Raw genomic sequence first — 21,233 nt, 5'->3', positions numbered from 1 at the left:
TAATTTTATTTATATAATTTTTTTAAGATCTATTTATAGATTACAATATTTAGTTCTCATCTAAATATTATGATACCATATATACGTGTGTTGTAAAATTATTTTCTGAAAATTTATAATATATTTATAAATAAAAATGATAACATTAAGCTTTGTTGGCTTATGCAATCAAACAATTGTAACATATTTGTATAGAAAAGATGTAAATTACAAGTTTTACGACATTGTTTTATATAAATTAATATCATTTCAATGTTTTTCTTTTTTTATACAAAATGTTTTTTCTCCATGAATTTGCTGTTCATTGTGGTGAATAGCTTTAAGTTTCCTATCGCTAGAATTTCAGTTCAAGCAAATGGTATCTCACGGGTGGAGGTCGTTGCGTCAAATTTCACAAATCATGAATGAATTCTAAGTTCTGTTATACATTTCTTACAAATTAACAACATTGTTAACTGTAGTAAGTTCTGTTTTAATGTTCAAACAGTTTTTATAAATTTACATAATCGTATGCGACGAAAAATCAGGAATTTATCAAACGTTTTTGTAGTATGTAAACAAACATTGAATTACGAAATGTTGTCATATAATTTGTATATTTTTATATTTACAAACTTATCGAAGATAAAGAATACTATAATTTTCTTTCCTTTTAATTTACAATATAATAACAAAGATAACTCATTTTGAGGAAGTATTTCTATCAAAATGTATCTCTTATTTTACCAAACATAATGTTTCTATTTTTACGTTTGTAAATCATTTGTTATTTCTACAGAAGTAATAATCTTTGTACAATATTTGGTACTGAATTGCGTATATACTATAGAGGAATAACAAAATTATATTAAATTTCTTTGTGTACATATATACATATAGCTGTTATATGTTTAGAAATACCTGTTGAAAAATATAATTGCATTACATGTGTTAAAGTATTCGATAAAACATATTAAACAATGAATGAAGTAAGCGGAGGAAAACAAGATATACCTAATACTTCTACTTGGGAGACGTTGCCTGGGCAGTCCGCATCGTTATCTACAATGCATCATCATCATCAGTCGTTGCAACAAGATGCAAATCCAACGGTTACGCAAGTTATAGTTCCTACACCTGTAAAACTTCAAGCACCTATGTTAAATTCTACGCAAACCGTAGCCGATCATTGTTCGCAACTTGGACACATGCAACAATCAAATTTAATAACGCAGGTAATTATACAAAAGTTTATAAAAGTGAAAAGCAATTTCTGAACAAATCTAATTTAAAATAATTACATGTAAATTATAATAAAATATTTTGTCAACGATTACAGGGTACACCGCCAGGAACATTCGCAGAACCTGAATTGTCGCCTGAACTACAGCAACAAGGATGGAAAAAGTGTTGGAGTAAACGAGAAAATCGTCCATATTTCTGGAACAAATTAACAGGAGAATCTTTATGGGTAATACCACCTTTGAAACCTCAGGTACTAAGGTATATAATTTGATTGTAAATTACTAGAAACATAAACTTATACGTGTCAACTGTATCTATATTCAAGTTTGACCCAATTACGGATCCGCTTGGTATCTGCGGCGTTCCACCTGTTGCTGGAAACGGTGCCATACCTTCAGGAGGAACGCTCAAGCGTAGAGCTTCAGAGGACAGCGTTGTTCCAGCAGCGAAAAAATTTGTTTTAGCGTACGTTTAAGTATACAATATCTTCAATTATCACGTTGATATGTCATCAAACGTTTTAACGCACTTTATTCTAACACTAGCGGCCCATGGGATTTGGAAATTCCAACGAACGTTATAATATACGAGAGAGCACCGTCAAATTTACCGCACGTTCACCCTGAAACGGAAGCGTTACGTTGTGGTTTGCTTGCAAAATTGAGGCAATGTTATCAAGAATTGTGTCATACCCGTGAATCGATAGATGCCCCTAAGGATTCTTTCAACAGATGGTTAATGGAAAGGAAAGTTATAGACTGCGGCTCGGATCCCCTTTTACCGAGTCAGTGTTTCCCGGAAATTTCCATGTCTATGTATCGTGAAATCATGAACGACATCCCTATTAAATTAGTCCGACCAAAATTCACCGGCGACGCGAGGAAACAGTTGTCACGATACGCGGAGGCTGCGAAGAAAATGATCGAATCAAGAGCGGCATCGTCGGAGAGTAGAAAAGTTGTAAAATGGAACGCGGAGGATACATTTCAGTGGTTAAGACGAACAGTTGGTGCTACCTTCGATGATTTCCAAGATCGCCTCGCACATTTGAAACGACAGTGTCAGCCGCACCTAACAGAGACTGTAAAAGCTAGTGTCGAGGGTATCTGCCTGAAGATTTATCATTTGTCAACAGAGTATGCGAAAAAGGTTAAACATAAAAACAATCAAATACTGAAAGATAACGGTTTAGGGAACGTTATACCGTTAGGAGGGCCAGCCAGTACTCAAAGAAAAGTTTGGTGTTATCCGGTGCAGTTTTCTCTTCCAACATCCCGGCTTCCACAAGTGGATTATCTTCCTGAACGTGAACAAACGATGTTGCGTTTTCACGGTGATACATTGTGTATTAATAACATGCATCTCGCTAAATTAGAACATCTGTACAGATACAATTGTTTCGACGACAAAAAGTTTGAAATGTTTTTGCCCCGTGTTTGGTGTATGTTAAAACGTTACCAAACGTATCTCGGGATCAACGAAGGACAAGCGACGCAAATGGCTCTACCCGTTACGGTCTTTGAATGCCTTCAAAGATCATTCGGCGTGTCGTTCGAATGTTTCGCATCTCCGTTAAACTGCTACTTTAGACAATACTGTTCAGCATTCGCCGATACGGATTCGTATTTTGGATCGAGAGGACCGTTTTTGGACTTCAGACCAGTCAGTGGCTCGTTTCAAGCAAACCCACCGTATTGCGAGGAACTTATGGAAGCGATGGTCAATCATTTTGAACGTCTTTTAGCTGATTCAGCCGAGCCCTTGTCTTTTGTGGTATTCTTACCCGAATGGAGAGATCCAGCGCCTAACGCTCTTATCAAATTAGAAAGCAGTCATTTTAAGAGGAAACAAGTAGTGGTACCAGCTATGGAGCATGAATACAGACATGGATTTCAGCACATACTACCAAAGTATGTTTCAATATTTCTGTTTGCATATTAAAAAACAGTAAAGTTACAAGTATGTTTCTATTTCAGAGGTGAAGTTAATATTAGAGCAGCACATGGAACTTTAGTAGTATGGTTACAAAATACTGCTGGTACTGCTCGTTGGGGACCCACCGAGGAAAGGGTTGAAGCATTACTAGAAGCATGGCGTCCCGGTAGAGAAAGAGAACGCGATAGACAAGAACTTTTATCACCGCCAAGGCAAACGCATCAACCGATACCTTCAATGCCTATTCCGGTTTTAACAACGCCTACAACTCCAACAGTACCGTTACAAACATTATCCACACATCCTATATAATTATTATTAAATTGAAAAGAAGGGTAGCAAAAAAAAGTAAAATAAGTTTGATGCTTTTATTTTCATTTTTTTTTTCTGAAATTGGTCTATCACAGAGAATATTTGATATATAATTTATCAATTCATTAACAGCACGTCGTGTGAATAAACTATTTAATATGTTTCATTATACATATATATATACACCCTTCAGATATTAGTTTTAATCTTAATTTATTTCATCTGAAGAACATAAATTGGTATATGAATAGTTATGTATACATGCATACATAAAATATTATTTAAATATTATATTTTATTATACCATAAAAATTTTATCAAAATTCCTTCTATTAAGAATAGCAAAGATTTATTACTTACTAATTATGAACTCTTTTGTGATGATTATCAGAGAGTGCAATTCAATTCCATTATCTATTTTCACAAAAAAAAAAAAAAAAAAAATGTTGAAACGTGTAAAATGTGACAATGAAAAATATGTATCTATTATATAGGTATAAAAAAGAAAAAACATTATTCGAGATAATTGATATAAAATCACGTTGCGTGGAGTCTAATCTTTGTAATAGTGTTAATTGTTGGTAATTAAATAAGAAGACTTTGTAAAACGTGATACCTTAAGTGAGGTACTTGCCATGCAAGCAGAAATTGGTACTAGTATGAAAAGTTAAGGAAGAAATGCAATAGTTAAGTATGCGTGCCGCGTGCCTGTGTGTGTAAATAATGGAAGTACATATTATATTTGCTTGTTTTTAATTAGAATATTAGTTTATACGAAAATAATTTAAAGTAATATCCCTTTTTATACCTTTTATCCATGACAATCTTTTCTTTTAATATGAAATAACAAAACTATGTGGAAACCCCATTTTTTTCTAAATGGATTATCAGTGCAATATTTTATACAAATCTTTAATAGGACTTATACAGAAATATATTAACTTCTTTCACAAAAGACATTTTTTTGTTACTTTTCAATGAACTTTTCGACTTTGAAATTAATATTTCATAGGTTTACGTGTTCAGAAAGTATACTGAAATGGAATAATCCATCGGTCTGTTTATAAAATCATTTGTAACAAATTTATAGAAATCACTTCTTAAATCAAGCGTATCTGGATGGAATGACCTGTTCAATCTGCGCATGCATACATTCATATCGATGTTATTTAATAGTTACAAAATGAGATTAAGCACAGAATTTTTATACGATAAAAAGAATACTTCTATCTTGTAACAGCATTTCTCTGGTTGCTAATGTATTACAAGCAAAATTTATCAAAATTAAATATCAAATATAAAACATTTAATTTCTTAAAAGTAATGGTATGTTTCTTCTTTAAAAGTACCGTACATGTATGTTATAACATTAATTTCATTATTTCTGTTTATAGATAATACATATATATGTGTATAACATGTACATGTAACATATCTTATACATTTTGTATATTTTTATTAATAATAAAACTGTACATAACTGTACATATATCGTATATACATAAAGCACTTGTGCATATATAATTTGTAAAATTTAAGACAATATAGAAAAGTTTACGGGCACTTATTATTTTAATACTTACAATTCCCATGAAGATAATAAAGTAACATGTTCATAAATATATTGTACAATTGTCAAATACTGTACAAATAAATATATAAAATTTTACAGTTTACAATTTGCTATTATTGAAGTAGAACAATGTTACTTTCTTTTTCTATATTTATAGATATTTAAATATAATGAAATGTAAAAAGGAGCAAGAAGGAGCAGGAAAATTCATTTGATATGAATAATGTGAATAATTGATGATCATTCTTTATTTAATTATGTTTCTTTTCAACACTTTTTTCCTTTATTATTTTCAAGACGGGTCATATTAATTTGTCACATTATTTATGTTTTAGATTCATTGAAATGAAATTTAATTTCATATAAATATAGTATTTTGTAATACAAAACTGTTCAATCATTATTAGTAAGTAATAAAAATACGATAAAATCTTTTTCTTTATAGTACATTATGTGCAGTATTTACAATATACAATCTTATATATGTTAAATATATATAACAATTTATATTTATTATATTAACGTACCTAGATATCACAAAGTAGGATTTATTATTCGTAAGGAGGGAAAGTATGTTAATCGCTAAAGGTATAAGAGAATAAATAATGTTGTATTATACTAATGTTATCGTACGAATAAAGTAGTATGTTACGTGTTATTTTTTTTTTTTATAAATTGTAATTGAAATTTAACCGAAAGAAGGTATTTATTCTTTTGTGTTTCATTTACTTTATATAAAAATTTAATATTTTACATTACATTATTTACATCTCATACTATTTACATTATAAATAGAGATATTTCTTGGTCATTTATTTTAATCGAAGTTTCGGTTTTTCGATCATGTAGAAATATTTTCAGCATCGTAATGGGATTGTAGAAGTAATAAAATTTTATTCAACAGTTTATGACCTTGATTCTTGTCACAAATTAAATGATAAATAGATTTCTCTTCCATATCCGTGATAAAATCTATTAATACTAATTTTATCGCATGAAGATCGAACGTGCAATGATTGTTTCCAAACTTATATTTATTAAAGCTTATTGCTTCCTCCTTATTTGAAAACACATTTAATCGTTTTTTAGCTATAAACGTTAAGAAATCGAAGAACAGACTATAATCCATTCCGTATGTCGACTTCAATATTAGTTGACATTGTTCTGCCCAATCATGCATATCTTTGCAATCGTTAACTTCTTTCATTACAGAGGATAATTCCTTTTTCAAACCATGCCATACATTTAGAATATTACACCCGTTGATCCAGTTATGGTTAACAGAAATTGTGTCTTCCTATAAATGAACGTTACAGTAAATGTTATGTATTTTCCTTTTAATTTTAAAAATAATCAAGTACACTTACCAAGTTCCAAACTTGATGATGCCATCCAGATGGTACGAACATAATTTCACCTTCTGCTTGAATCACATCGATATACTTTAATGCACGTTTATCGTAAGCTTTATATTTTGTATAATCATTAAGCTCGTCAGAGGTTGCATCGTATATTAATTGTCCATGGATATCTCGCAAAAAGTCTTCTTGACCCGGAGGAAAGAGTAACCAATGTTTCCTCCCAACTATATTCGCTGACCAACTATAAGATCCAAATACATCAGCGTGCAACGGTGTCCTAGATATGAAAAATCTGACCTTCTTACTTATGCAACTTCGAAAGATAAGTAATGTAATATTTAAGAAATTTGTAAATATTCATTTACCATGTTCCTTTTGGTCCCATATACACGAATCGATAATCATCATTTAATTCTGGATTAGCAATATAATATTCATTTAGCCAATCGGATGCAAAATATTCAGGGACATTATACATTGGAGCATTAGGAAATAATTTTGGACAATGCCAATCTTTTAAATATAAAAGTGGCATAGAATCTGAATAATTACTTTTTGCATATTCCGTCCAGTAATTTAAGTAATCTTTCATTTCCATATCATCTTTGGATTGGGAATTATAATACTTTTTATTGCAATCTGCGACTGGTACCACACAATTTCCTATAAGAACACAATTTAAGTGAACATTGTGTAAAATATGTTATAGATTACGTACATTTAAAGCACTTTGAAAGTATATACATAAAATATATATTTATAATTAATTTACCATACAATATATCAAGGACATCAAAATCTGGTGCACCATCCAGGTTCCACTGTCTTCTACATGACCAATTTTCTGTTATGTTTGATTTAAAGATACATGGTTTATTCAGGTTTATATATTTTGAAAAGAATTCATCGTATGTGATTGATGTGTTAACATAATCTATCCAATCAATTATGGCGGTATTTTTCTCGGTACATAACCTGTTATTTTTAATTTCAAGTTCGCGTAACATTGCGCGCTTTCACCTTTCACTAAAACTTGTTAACTGAACATCATTACATTTTTATACCTATACAAATACTCGTTGTAATCAACAATGATGTATAGCCGTTTGTAAAAGCTTGCGACATTTCTTTTATTTAAGTAGATAATAATGTCACAACTACTTAATTTAAAATCACCTTGAAATTTCATTAACCGATGCGCTTGCGTATGTATTTTCTATAATATATTTTTAATCATTCATTATTTATTACGATACTATAAAAGTGTAACTGTATTGTTAATTTTTAATGTAAAACTCCTGTAAAATAATGAACATATATAAGTAAGGTAAAGAGTCATGTAAGTAATCATGTCAAATATTTCTTTATAATTATATGTAAAATAAATTTGTAATTACAATTCCTGTGTATATATATATATAGAAAAATAATTAAGTTTAGTTAAAATAAGGAACATGCTCCTAATGGTATAAATATTATATCTAAATTATCGCTTTATTGTAATGTTAATAGGAAATATTTAAAAGATTGATGAGTTTGAAAACTATTGTTATATATATATAATGTGATTTTATAAAATAAATTCTTAAAATCCCTAGCTTTCGGCCAATCATAATGTAGATATAATGAAAAGTTGTTGTCTTTAGAGAGGATGTGAAAAGTTTTCAAGAAAACACCAATGAAAATATGCTTGCGAGTAAAAATAAAAAGTTGAAGTGAAACATCTCTCATGTATATATATGCGTTATAGTTCATGCATGAATATGCAATATCAAAACAAGAGTTTAAGGGCGGCGTGCAAGAAAACAGAACAAAAATTTAAATAATTACATTAAATGTATAGTAAGAATGAGAATGGCGTGCAACAAGGAGAAATCGTATTATAGCTCGTGTATACGAGCAGAAATGAAATTTGACTGACCGATGATTTCACCAATAAATCAACCGGCACGAAGCGTGCTTAAAGGCGTTGTCATTGTAATAGACATTAATCACGTTATTAGTTGCAATAAATTTATAAAGTGGTTTTTGAAATTTTTACATACAATTTTTATGTTGAGATTTATGATTTTTTGTTGATCATACATGGTGCGTTTAAGCATCAATGTCGATAATAAAGAATGTATATTAATATTGCTGATAGCTTTATCAGCTGATTGTCATCTAAAAGCAACATGTGAAGTATGTGTTGTGAGGAACTTTAAACTAAACCATCTATACAATCACCGTGATATTAAGTATTGTTGTTTCATTTACATTTCGTAAACTTTCATTAGAGTAAAAACAATAGAGACATCGACAAGTCTCTTACACAAGAATGGGGAATAAAAGTAGTTGCTGTGTTAATTCCAGTCCACAAGTTGGACGGAAGGAATTAGCATCTGAGGGTATCACGCGCGGTCTTGAGGAACATCTGCCGGAAGGTGGAATTAGCGTTAATAATCTACAACACATTAGCGAACGTGAGCCAGAAGATTGGGATTCAGATCCATCTTTACATCCATGCGCTGGTACTATTTTTATGGAACGGTCTAAACAAGCTATCGAAAGTATGTGCATCTTGTTATCTCTAAATTCTTTGGATTATAATTCATTAATCTCTGTTAATTATATAATTTATGTTATACTTAAGAAAGGTGTGATTAATTTATTGAAAATTTCTTTTAGATGGTATGGTAAGAAAAAAAAGTCAGCACCAAATTGCAGATGTAAGGTCTTTAAAAAAAAGTAGTAGTTGCAGTACAATATACTTAGATGACAGTACTGTTTCACAACCAAATCTAAAAAATACTGTGAAATGCGTTGCCTTAGCTGTTTATTACCATATTAAAAATAGAACTTCGCAGCGACAAATTGATATATTTGATGAAAAACTTCATCCTTTAACGGTAATTTAATTCCACCTACATTTGTTGCCAACTTGAAAAACCATTTATAAATATTTTATTTATTTATTTATAGAGAGAAGGCGTTACAGAAGATTATGATAAGCAAAATCCGGAACACAAACAAATTTACAAATTCGTCAAGACCTTATTTAATGCTGCTCAACTTACAGCTGAATGTGCCATCATAACGTTAGTTTACTTAGAACGTTTACTTACCTACGCGGAGATAGATATAACACCAGCTAATTGGAAGCGAATAGTGCTAGGTGCTATTTTACTAGCATCGAAAGTTTGGGACGATCAGGCAGTATGGAACGTGGATTATTGCCAAATTCTTAAAGATATTACGGTAGAAGATATGTAAGTCTACATTTTCTTTTTATAAAGTAATAAGCTTACGCGTCAAGAATTTTTCATGAAATGTTTCATATTAAATTAGGAATGAATTAGAGAGGCAGTTTTTGGAAATGCTGCAATTCAACATAAATGTTCCTTCAAGCGTATATGCTAAATATTATTTTGATCTCCGCACACTTGCAGAAGCAAACGAATTAACATTCCCTAGCGAACCACTCAGTAAAGAAAAAGCTCAAAAGTTGGAAGCTATGTCCAGAGTTTATGAAGATAAAGTTACTGCTGAAGCTTTACGTACTGGTTTTAAAAAATGGTCAAGTTTAGATAACATATGCATAGGTGGACCTAGACGTAGTATTGCCATTCTATCCTAAATATCGGAGATAAGTGGATACATTACTTATGTCCATGCCTTCTTAATCAAGGTACGTGAACGAGACAAGTTTTGCTGTCCTACTCTAGTATCGGTGACTTCAAAAGTTTCACAAGCATATCATTTTAACTATTCGGTAATTTATATGTTATTTTCTTTAATTATTTTAATGCAGTACAAGTTTTATAAGCGTTATTCTTTGATCGGCCTTTATAATTCCACTTTTTTCCTTTTCTTTTTCTTCTATGGTTCTAATAATAAAAGAATATGGTATGTGAGTTATTCATATTTTCATCAAAAAGACATTTATGCAACTTAATTCCTATTGAAATTTTCGTTTTATTCGAATAACTTATGAAAGAACTTTCTTCGGTATCCGAAAAAATTAATTTTTAATCAGGGACCTTCTAATGCATTAACATAAAATATTACATAGGTGAAGTTAATAATAAAACTTTTTACTACTAACAATGTCAGTGCTTCTTTTATTAAATGAAACAAATTGTGATATATGTAAGTTATTTTTTATCTAAGATAGTTTACATATTAACTAAATGATTTAATAGATAAGCTTATAGCAAATTCACTAGTAACTATATAGAAAATTATACAAATATTATGCATTATGAGGTTTAATTTAAATTAAACTTTATTCAATTTTTCTTTGTGCATAAATATTATGCATTTTAACAGAGTTGTAAATTAAAATTCGTATATTTGTATTTGAATCATTTTCCCTTCAATTTTGTGTTCATATTTGCTTTAAATCAAATAAAAAGTATTTTTTACAAAATTATTATTATAAAGACAGTATACATTTTTTGAAGTTTTTGACAATGCAGATTATAATTATCGTTTCTTTTTATATTTTACCTATATGATTTTCTTTATTATTTATCCAGTTGTCAATTACATGCGCAGATAAAGTAACTTTTTAAACACAACTAATTATTTGTAAGCGTAACTCATTATATGCATCCTGTGTGATCAAAATCGTCAAGGTTTGAAAATTTTTTTTTTAAAACCATTTAATTCTGTTTAATTATTTCAAGTAAGCGTTATAAATAATTAAACAGAATTATAAGAAACTTACATTATTATTAATTTTTCATTAGTTCTAATATGTAATATATTTGCATCTATTACATATTCAGTTTAAAGTATTTTTAATCATATGTCCATGTTTAAGCGTAAAAATAATTTTCTAATATCCTACTCATGAACTGAGACATGCCTTAAAAGGATAGTAGAATTCTTCATGAACATGCCAATTTATTTATATGTTAATCTTTCCATTTGTTCAACCAATTATTTAAAAAATCATTTTTTATCTCGTTTAATTAGTTTTTTGTACATAGTATTAAAAATATGTCACTGTAAAATGACATGTAAAGTATTATCAAAAGTAATGTATGTATAAGTAAAATTTCTTTTAGTTTGTCATGATCTTTTTCTTGATTTATGCGTGTTAAAATCAAATCTAATGATTGTGTATATTTCTGTACATACAGGATTTTGATCATTCAGTTACATATATGATTATTAAATATTAATATATGAAAATATTCTTATATTAATTTGTAATTAATAAAAGAAGGTCATAATTTGTAACAATTACAATATTTTAATAAACCTATTAGTAAATCAGCTTGTTTATTATGAATAAAAAATTATGTTTATAAGTAGAATTTATTAAAGAATTCTTTGCGTTTGCAATCAATTCTGATAACGTAAATAGTATTTAGTTAATAATGAATTTTTGTCTTGTAGAGTAAACAAATTAAAAAAATTGATTTTAATCCGTTTAAAATAAAAAGAAAGTAACAAATTTCTGTAAAAATTAGTGTATTTTAATTTATAAAATATTTTATTTTATATATTTTTTTTTAAATAAATCCTTATATGTGTAATTTATACAATTTTCATCACATCATTTTTATACTTTATAAATGAAACTTACTATAAAAGAGAAGCTTTAAAAGTAACATTTAAATATTGATATAAAATTGAATAGTGCCAAAATATAATGGTACATCTAAATAATTTTGAATGGCATTAATAGTCTAAGCAGCCAATAACATTAACATATCTACATTTTCTGCCTAGGTGTTTTAATTTTTTTTTCTTTTATACAGAATGCAAATATATTTTTTATCGTAATAAAGAGTCAATTTTATACATTGTTAGAAAATTATGTAATACGACACAGAAGCTAGACGAAGGGAAATAAAATGTAAATAAATAAATACGCGAAAAAAACAAATAAAATACTTAAAAGTAATTACAGCTACATATACGATACACATTTCGTTCATTTTAATATCCTAATTTCTTAAAGGATCAAGATTTATAACTTCTTATTATATAATTACTCTTAGTATAAAATATTTTTAGAGATAAAATTACATTGTAAAGACAATCTTGAAATCTTGTTGCGTCCTATAGTTATGCATATTACTATTATGCTTGCTCTATGTATCCTTGTAAGTTTATACTTGTTGATTATAATACTGTAATAGTAATTGAAATGTTATTTATTTAATATTTATCGCTGAAGTTTATTTTTTCTTGCTGGTACGTAATGTTATTTTAAATAATTTATGTTTCTCCAAATTGCTATCATTATCATTAATGAAGATTTTTTGTATAAACATATGTTAATTTAATAATATAAACTTTTGTATAAAAATAAATTTCTGTTGTATTACTACTTTCTAACAAGTTTAACATATCTATACATATTAATGTTTTTAGTGTATCAATATATTGTGTGTAAAACAGATAATCTCATAATAGAAAACATTCTCAAATTTGAGATGCTTAGAAAGTTTTATCATACAGGGTGTCATCGATCTAGGGTTGCAACCACCAGAAGGGAGTAAATCTACATGTAAAAAAGTAAGTTAAAAGTGTAGAGTGACATTTTTTTTGGCGGTAAACTAATTAGAAATTCGATTCTTGCACCATCTATAAAAAAGGTCGCGAAAACTACTCAACAACTTACCGACCTATCCTGCGGCAGTCGGTAAGTTACCGAGTAGTTTCCGCGACTTTTTTTATAGATAGCGCTTTAATTTTGCAATTTAATTGTAATTAACGTTTTAATTTGTAAACCAATTGTGTAACGTAGAAATAAACACTTCTACTTCTTCGACGTCCAAATCTGGACTGACGCGCTTCAATGCAGAGCTGATAATTATGTTCTTTGCCATTGCCTAATAATTTTATTGAGAATGTATTGTCAGTCCTAATAAGTTGTTTGTAAGAGTGATGGCTAAAGCCGACTGCAGATAGTACATAGAAAACTAAACATGCCTTTGTCACAGTATAGGAAAGAATAGTAGGCTCACTCCGTGTCGGCACCTTTGATCTAAGGTATCTCGTCGGTGGCTAAGGGTACGTTTATGTTGGAGCGTCGATCATAGCAATGATCAGATAATAGCTGCGAAAGAATATCTCTATGTAGCTCTGATAATAAGTCAACTTCATAACGATAAAAGCGACGATAAACAAATACCTATCAATAATTTTTGCTATTATTCATAACCAAATTAAAGATGGACAATGAAAAATTAATCGGCGAAGTATTTATTAGATCCCCATTATGGGATCAGAGAAGTAGCGACCATCACAACCGATTTATCTTACAAGGGACATTACCCAATCGACACACGCCGATTTCGATGCCCTTTGAGTATGATATAGAACTCAAAAAAATATTTGACACGTATTTTTTTTTATCGGCAATCATCCATGCTGCATCGAGGCGAGAACGTCAGGCCCAGAGCACCCTAATAAAGAGGGCGCGGTTGGAAAGATTGTTTCCTCCTGGTGCTGGTAGATGGCACGATATTCGAGGGCGTATGGGGTCTTATCACTGATATGTATATCAGTGGGTCTTATCCCCAGTGACTATAGATAGTACGACTACTATCTATAGTCACTGTTATCCCATAAGGCGATGCGAGCGTCGAAAACTTTACCGACAGCAGTGACTACACTTGGATCTGTAGTCACTGCCGACAGTCCCTAGAAAAATCCCTAGACGCGAGTTTTCGATTTTCGTCGTCATTTCTAAACAGAATGCAAAAAAATTTGAGGGACGTGTCCAGGAAGCCCTACAGAATGGCGCTCTGGTCCTTATTTTACTCCTCGCAGAAGGAGGTCATCGCCCTCCACTGATTCTCGCATGCTTCTCACAATGCTCGCCGGCGAGAGGTCCACTCCCACTTCGCACCATAGGGCGTGACGGGCCCGCGCAAACACTGGACAGTGTTCCAGTGTCTGTTGCGCGGAGTCCCGCCGCGCCCCGCAGTGGTGGCATATAGCCGTCGACTCGCTACGAATCCGGCACAGGAAGTCACCGAAACAAACATGCCCGGTGAGCACCTGTGTGGCCCGGAAGGTGATCCGACCAAAGCCGCGGTCCCGCCATTTTTTGATGACGGGCAGGACCGCCCCGACCGATCGCTGGCCGGCGGCGCCACTCGCGATTATCTCGCGACGCCACCGGTCCAGGGCATCTTGTCGAGCCTGGCACCTCCATTCCCGTTCGACCGTCTGCTCTGGCGGGTCTTCTCCAGCCTGGCGGAGGCTGCGCAAGCGCCAGAAAATCGTGGCGCAGGATATAGTCTAACCTAACGTAACCTAGACGTATAAGTAACTGAAAAATAAAATACCGCCAACATTAGTTTTAACCAATGTGCACCACGGGGAGGTTGTTGGTCGAATTTTGCACATCAAGTGTATGTGTACATGTAGGTGTGTATATGTGTATGGATGGAATATAATGATTTCTGTTATTTACATGTCCAGATTAGGTTAGGTTAGGCCATAGTAATATTCCGGCCGGCCACACAAGTCCAATATCAAAATTATTGATATTAGTTAAATGTAATTTTAAGCTCACCCGTTATATGAGCGGTAGCCGGGCTATGTGATGCTGCTGACATAAACAGTAGACAAGCGACTACGGTCGCTTGCCGACGCACACACTGCCGCGGACGTATACGTGTAGGCGAAATTCAATGCGATAGTACTAATAGTTTCTCGCGAATATCTCGTGAACTAGTTGGGTCCGACATATAGCTTACAGGAAAAAGTTGCTTAAAATGTCGACTTTTACAACATATTTCAAAATGAACGAAATCGAAGGGGGAGTAGCTTTTCTACAAGTTCACCTTTTTTTTGGTAAAACTGCAGCAATTAATTCTGCACAATAACTTGAAACTAATCGGCAGTGTGAAACTCTTCAATCATTTGCCAAAAGTGCGGAAACCCCCTATTATCTTTATAAGAACGCATTTCCACGCAAAATGACTAACCCTAACCCTAACCCTAACCTAGGTTAGTTATTTTCCGTGAAAATGCGTTCTTATCGAGGTAATAGGAGGTTTCCGCACTTTTAGAATACCCTGTATATCCCGAGAACCGTTTATTTGCCAGTTCTGAAAATGGTCTCATTCGATTTCTCGTCCCTCAATTACTATAAATCCGAAGTTTGGATGTTCTGGGGTGATGGGGCCTTTCGGAAGTATACCCTTGCTTTATTCCACGAATGAAACTTAAAAAGGTTTGCCACTTGGAGGACGGTACTTACTTCGGTGAAATTGCCCTGGTGATGGATAGCGAGCACAGAATCGCGACGGTAATCGCAGTGGAGACCTGCGAAATCTGTTTGTTGCATCGCGACGCCTTCCATCGATTTATATCTCCATATTCGGATTTGTTAAATCGTTTGCAAAACGTCGCCTTTGAACATTTGAAGCATACCCTCACGCTTGACGAAACCTCGAATCTAGAAATCTCTGCTATGCCACAGCATCAAAAGCAAACAAAATATCGATCACACTAAAACATAATTGAGAACAACTTTATCGTGTTCGTTAAGTGTTAAGATAAAAAGTTCAGTTTTGTTGAATAAACTTCATTTTGTTCTTGCATTATTCTAGCTAATTAAATAAAGTTATTCTATATAAACCAAGTTACCATTCTACTATGTATTATAATCTAACAACGATACGAGCTTCTCCTTTTATACGGGTATAAGACTGCTGATAAACCGACATAAGTCTCCAGTGCTCTGGGTAATCAGCATCTCTGCTTCCATTCACGACGCTGAACGGAGGCGTCAAGGTATCTATACAAAAAGATCTAGCGCAGGCCTGTCCAAGTAGGGGATTTCACTCCTGGAACACATGCTTTGGGTCCCCTTCCAACGCTGCTCCTTCAAGTAAGATGGGGCCGAGGAGACAATACCGCCGCTAGGAAAGACGGAGAGACGGTAGTCGGAACCGTCACATCTTACTTGAAGGAGCAGCGTTGGAAGGGGACCCAAAACATGTGTTCCAGGAGTGGATTCCGCTACTTGGACAGGCCTGTCCTAGCGAAAGGAGTTCTCGGTCTTGGTACCATCATTTTACCATCGTTCCTTTTCTGACCATTTCCACCTTTCTCCAGTCCCAATGCCAAACCCACAGCTGATTTAGTCAATCGAGGATCATCCTTGACATTCTTCGACCCGCAAACTGTACACTTTCTAAAGGATCACCTCGATTGCGTCTCATCGGATATGCTGTTTTGCAACGGCCAGGACTAGCCTGATTCTTTACGGTTTCAACGCGAAGCGAATTTGTGGAGCTTTTAGACGCGTGTTCTACGAGTGTGAAGAAACCTCCTTCCGAACCGTCGATGTGACTGGGTCTAGGTCAGGCATGGGCACGAAACCGGCTCAAAGAGCGCGTCTGACAGCAACACTGTTTGGGAGTGCGCGTCACTCTACTGATTTGCTCTTTCGAGGTGGTGGGGCAGCATTGTAGGGGAAATCGAGCAGCGGCGGTGAGGTGATACGAACGTGTGGCGTTCGACAGAGAACGTCACACATGCATGCTTCGACTGCGTAACCTCGAGATACAGAGTGTACTACGCAAAATTAAAAACTTTTCTACTAGGAAGATTCAGGCGTCGACAACCTATCAAATCATTATTAGCAGCATCGTATATTCGGGTATTTTTAATTTTGCGCCGCCTCCGAAAAGGTTGAAATGTATTTAGTATACTATTTAACGAGTACATAAATAGGTTTTATTAATAGCTGTTGGGTATTTGTATAAATGAAGTAGAAATTATTTCATACTTTTTAGTGCATTTCGAAGTCGGTTGTATTTTTTGTTAAAAATTATTTTATTTCACACTTTTTAGTGGAACGAGCAGTATTTGTAGGATGCCGTAAGGTGGTTTACCGTTCTTATTGGTTAATTGCAATAATGATAGTTTTTAACGATAACAGGTTCCATACAAGTTATCACAATGGTTATTAACAATAACAAATTGCATACATTTTTGCAAGTGAAATATCGCGGAAATATCTCCTATTAGATGTGAAAGGTTTCATCGCAATCGGTACATACCTTGTAGAGTACACTGAGTTGCATTGAACTTGTGGCAGTGAAGTTGGCTACAAATTCACTAACGCATTCACGCAGCGTTGGTGAGCCGATTTGTAGCCAACTTCACTGCGACAAGTTCAATGCAACTCAGTGTACACTGAGTTGCAATGAACTTGTCGCAGTGAAGTTGGCTCCAGATTTACTGACACATTCACGCCGCGTCGGTGAGTCGATCTCGCCCATCGTCTCACCGACGCGGCGTGAATGTGTTAGTGAATTTGTAGCCAACTTCACTGCGACAAGTTCAATGCAACTCATCGTACATATCCATGTATACATATAAGAAACAGTAGAGAATCGGTGACTGCATGTTGACTCATACACCAGTAGAGACACGTAGGCATACGTAGAATTCAATGTAGTAGTAACAATAGTTTTTCACGAATATTTCGGAAACTACAACTTTCCGTTAATTATGCATAATGAAAAAGTTGTTCAGTATCATGTCCCCGACAACATATTAAAAGGTCATTGAAACCGTCCTATCTTGACATTAAAAACTTCCTGTATTTTGCAATAACAATGAAAAAATGAAAAATTTTTTTTCAATGGGACCAACCGGAAGACATACCCTACAAGATATAAAAGGTTTCGTTCCGATTGGTACATCCATCTCGGAGTAATCAGTGAACACACACACAAAAAAAAAGAAAAATACATACTGATCGAATTGAGTAACCTCCAATGCCGTCGAAAGTTTTAACGGAATCATCGCCAAATATAAAGGAGGAAAAAAAATGAATTTCGGAGAAAGGGAATCTTACACGGGAAGATGTGCTGCCGGTGTCCTACAGTATAACGCAAAACAAGTGTTGTCGCGTCTGAATACGGCGATGAACAAGAAACCGCCCGTATTTTACGAAAAATAGAAAATAGAAGGAAGAAAGAAAATGAGAAATACACTGAAAAGAGAAAAGATAAAAAATTACGAAGCACGTGCGGAAACAATTCCGATCTGAAAAGGATTTAAGTTACGGACCAAACGCTGAAAAGCCGGATATGGCTAACAATATTTATGAATTAGAGCAAAAAAAACATATGGAAATGTTACAGAATTGGCAAAATAGAAGAGATGCCATTGAAAAAGAAACCATCGGTCAAGCGAAAAATCCGAGATGGTTCTAAAATATTGACGGCCTCTAATTTTGGACGAATATGTCGTCGTCGTCGAATTGGCACGCTCTGTGGAAATTCAGTGAAGTCGTTTGTGTATCTACGACTGATTAGTACACCTGCAGTACAATATGGACAGGAATGCGAAAAATTCGCACGTGAAGAACCAAGTGCGTGCATTGGTGTTGAAATTAAAGAATGTGGATTATTTATTGATAGTGCCATCCCGTTCTTAGGAGCTTCGCCAGATGGACTTATAGACGAAGAGGGCATTGTGGAAATCAAATGTCCGAAAACGGCGGAGAATTTATTGCTAAGGAGGCAATCAAAAGTGTTGCAGTTATTCGGCGTATATTTGCAGACGCAGAAGGAAATGCATTGAACAGGAACCACTATTATTACTACCAAGTACAAGTACAATTACATGTCACAGGTAGAAAATATTGCTTATTTTGTATTTGGACCCGAAAAGGGTTCAAGTACGTTAGAGTCGATAGAGACGATAACTTTTGGCAAAACAATATGGAACCAAAATTAATTCAATTTTATTTATTGTGCATGTTACCGGAATTAATAGATAGCCGGTACAATAGGGGAATGCCCATTCGGGAGCCTCAATTTATAACAGAGGAGAGAGCAAGCTTAGAAAAGCGCAAAAAGTCTCTCAGAAAGTAGCACGAATACTGCTACTATCCGGCGTCGCACTGCACTGTAAATTGAAAATCGGCTTAATTTCGGCTTTCTACATAGAGGTCCCCTTTAAGGCCAACAGAGCCCCTTACACGAGCGTATACAGCAACATGGAAATCCAGTATTCTGATGAATTCGTGACATTTTCATGGCCCTATGACATCAGCTAGTTCCGATTTAATGAATCAGAGTTCGCATTCGATTGATCTGCATGCTGGCGCGCAGATCGGTTTCAGTTAAACTCGCTGACAGTTCGAAGCGAGTACGTAAGCTCGTTGTTTTAAAGAAAAGCGAAGTACACGTGCTGCAAACAACGCGTGTATCGCGTTAGCATTCAAGAAGAGTAGATAATCCAAATCGCAAACTTTGATTCGTGCAATCGTGTCTGACTTTTTTCCGCAAGAGACCATGCTGAATATTTCTGTAAAACATTAAAAACATATGGATAGTAGTTGAACGTGCAACAAACAGTGAATTAATTAACAATGACTGAACCAAAAGAGAAGAACGATGAAATTATCTTCATGGACGAGGTGGCTGATGAAGTATCAGAACCTCTGGCCGATAACTTGGAAGCGATGATCACACCACCCTCTGGTTCTATGTTAGAGACAGACAACACAAACAATCCACAGCCAACTTCCGGACCTGAGATCGACGACCTTAAATCGGACGATAGTTCGATGGATATGTTTTGTTCAGGCGAAGTTGATGACATTTCGCTAAATGATCAGCGACCAGCGATGTTTCAATTTCCAGGCGGCAGAATGCCATTCTTTCCGCCGCCACCTGTTTCAACGGCACCCGACGTGAATCTCTATCAGTATAAGAAAACAATTGCCCAAGGGATGATGGATTTGGCTCTCGTGTCGGCCAATGCGAATCAATTGCGCTATGTTCTGCACACTGACGGCGGGCACTCATATTATTATCCATCCCTAGCTATGATATGTGCCAGCTTGTTCCTGCAGATTGCTGTAGGTATAGGACTGATTTGGAACAGCAGGTATAATGTGAAGAACGACAGTGAAATGTGCAAAGCTGTAAGAGCCAACAATTACACTGTAATTGGTATATTTCTGGTGACAATTTTGAATGTTTTCATCTCATCATTTGGTATTATTGGTCAAATGGCTGTTGGAACTACATGATCCAAGGACTACTAGTGAAAGCCTGCGACAAAGGACAAGGCGAAGCCACCGCGAAGTATGTATCACAGATTCTTTTTTATAGTATGAATTATTGCCTCGTACAGAGGAATACAATATTGCCCTTATCAGAATTCTAATAATAATTTAAAGAATACATATCTAATAATTTCAATTTTACATTATAGAGAGAGAAGTAGCGGCTGGCGCCGCCCGGCGCCTGCGGGGGTGTCGTGGCGGGAAGGTGAAGGGTTCGGGGGAAGGGAAAGGGGAAGGGGATCGGGGGGGGGGGGGGAATATCGTACATTTAAGTTTTTATAATTAAAGTCATTAAAAAAAAATGGTACATATTCGTTGTTCTTTTTTATTAATCGCCTGTATTTGATCCTTACTTAACCATTAAGAACGGAAAACCACCTTACGGCATCCTACAAATATTGTTCGTTCCTCTAATTCCACTAAAAAGTGTGAAATAATTTCTATTTCATTTATACCAATATTCCATAGCTATTAATAATATCTACTTAATCGTTAAATAGGATACCAAATACATTTCACAGTTTTCAGCACACCAAGCATAAGGTATTCACTCACAAAACGTTATATACATGTACTCACGTTTTTGTTAGAATAGATGCTGTAAAAAGACCATTAGATCCACCCTATGAAGGACCATTTCAAGTTTTGAAAAGATTGTCTGACGATGTATTTCAAATTAATTATAAAGGAAAACCCACAAATATATCTATCAAGAGATTAAAACCAGCATTCATGGAAGATGTTGGAGAAACAACAGGTGCAGGGGGATCAAATA

At 33.9% G+C, this 21,233-nt stretch overlaps 5 protein-coding genes across 6 annotated transcripts; 3 read left to right on the top strand and 2 right to left on the bottom strand.

Moving 5' to 3' along the window:
• Positions 1 to 161: 161 nt before the first annotated feature.
• Positions 162 to 4,781, top strand: LOC114879511 (mRNA (2'-O-methyladenosine-N(6)-)-methyltransferase). Of its 2 annotated transcripts, XM_029194494.2 has the most exons (6): positions 162 to 460; positions 937 to 1,214; positions 1,319 to 1,474; positions 1,550 to 1,689; positions 1,770 to 3,134; positions 3,201 to 4,781. In XM_029194494.2, exons 2-6 carry the CDS (start codon positions 960 to 962, stop codon positions 3,469 to 3,471), a joined length of 2,187 nt encoding a protein of 728 aa, XP_029050327.1. In that variant the 5' UTR covers positions 162 to 460; positions 937 to 959; the 3' UTR covers positions 3,472 to 4,781. The 2 variants fall into 2 exon arrangements, with proteins under 2 accessions (XP_029050327.1, XP_029050329.1); XM_029194496.2 differs by lacking the exons at positions 162 to 460; positions 937 to 1,214 and having other exon boundaries at positions 1,354 to 1,482.
• An 854-nt stretch (positions 4,782 to 5,635) lies between these two features.
• LOC114879507 (2-oxoglutarate and iron-dependent oxygenase JMJD4) lies at positions 5,636 to 7,720 on the bottom strand. Its single transcript, XM_029194484.2, has 4 exons — positions 7,178 to 7,720; positions 6,771 to 7,068; positions 6,412 to 6,682; positions 5,636 to 6,341 (listed from the first exon to the last, which is right to left on the bottom strand). Exons 1-4 carry the CDS (start codon positions 7,410 to 7,412, stop codon positions 5,886 to 5,888), a joined length of 1,260 nt encoding a protein of 419 aa, XP_029050317.1. The 5' UTR covers positions 7,413 to 7,720; the 3' UTR covers positions 5,636 to 5,885.
• Positions 7,721 to 7,956: 236 nt separating this feature from the next.
• Positions 7,957 to 10,302, top strand: LOC114879508 (cyclin-Y-like protein 1-B). Its single transcript, XM_046289263.1, has 5 exons — positions 7,957 to 8,586; positions 8,682 to 8,954; positions 9,073 to 9,293; positions 9,367 to 9,653; positions 9,733 to 10,302. The coding sequence occupies exons 2-5, from the start codon at positions 8,723 to 8,725 to the stop codon at positions 10,019 to 10,021; spliced, it is 1,029 nt and encodes a 342-aa protein (XP_046145219.1). The 5' UTR covers positions 7,957 to 8,586; positions 8,682 to 8,722; the 3' UTR covers positions 10,022 to 10,302.
• A 5,720-nt stretch (positions 10,303 to 16,022) lies between these two features.
• On the bottom strand, positions 16,023 to 16,833 carry LOC114879514. The gene is given in 4 exon segments (XM_046289301.1): positions 16,023 to 16,158; positions 16,415 to 16,565; positions 16,568 to 16,722; positions 16,802 to 16,833. Coding segments are annotated over 4 exon segments (474 nt in total).
• Positions 16,834 to 19,593: 2,760 nt separating this feature from the next.
• Positions 19,594 to 20,644, top strand: LOC114879504 (ninjurin-A-like). Its single transcript, XM_046289272.1, has 2 exons — positions 19,594 to 20,477; positions 20,608 to 20,644. Exon 1 carries the CDS (start codon positions 19,757 to 19,759, stop codon positions 20,420 to 20,422), a length of 666 nt encoding a protein of 221 aa, XP_046145228.1. The 5' UTR covers positions 19,594 to 19,756; the 3' UTR covers positions 20,423 to 20,477; positions 20,608 to 20,644.
• The last annotated feature ends 589 nt before the right edge of the window (positions 20,645 to 21,233 follow it).

Source organism: Osmia bicornis, chromosome 16 (assembly GCF_907164935.1).
Source record: "Osmia bicornis bicornis chromosome 16, iOsmBic2.1, whole genome shotgun sequence".
NCBI classification, from domain to species: domain Eukaryota; kingdom Metazoa; phylum Arthropoda; class Insecta; order Hymenoptera; family Megachilidae; genus Osmia; species Osmia bicornis.
This window is presented reverse-complemented; position numbering and strand designations above follow the sequence as displayed.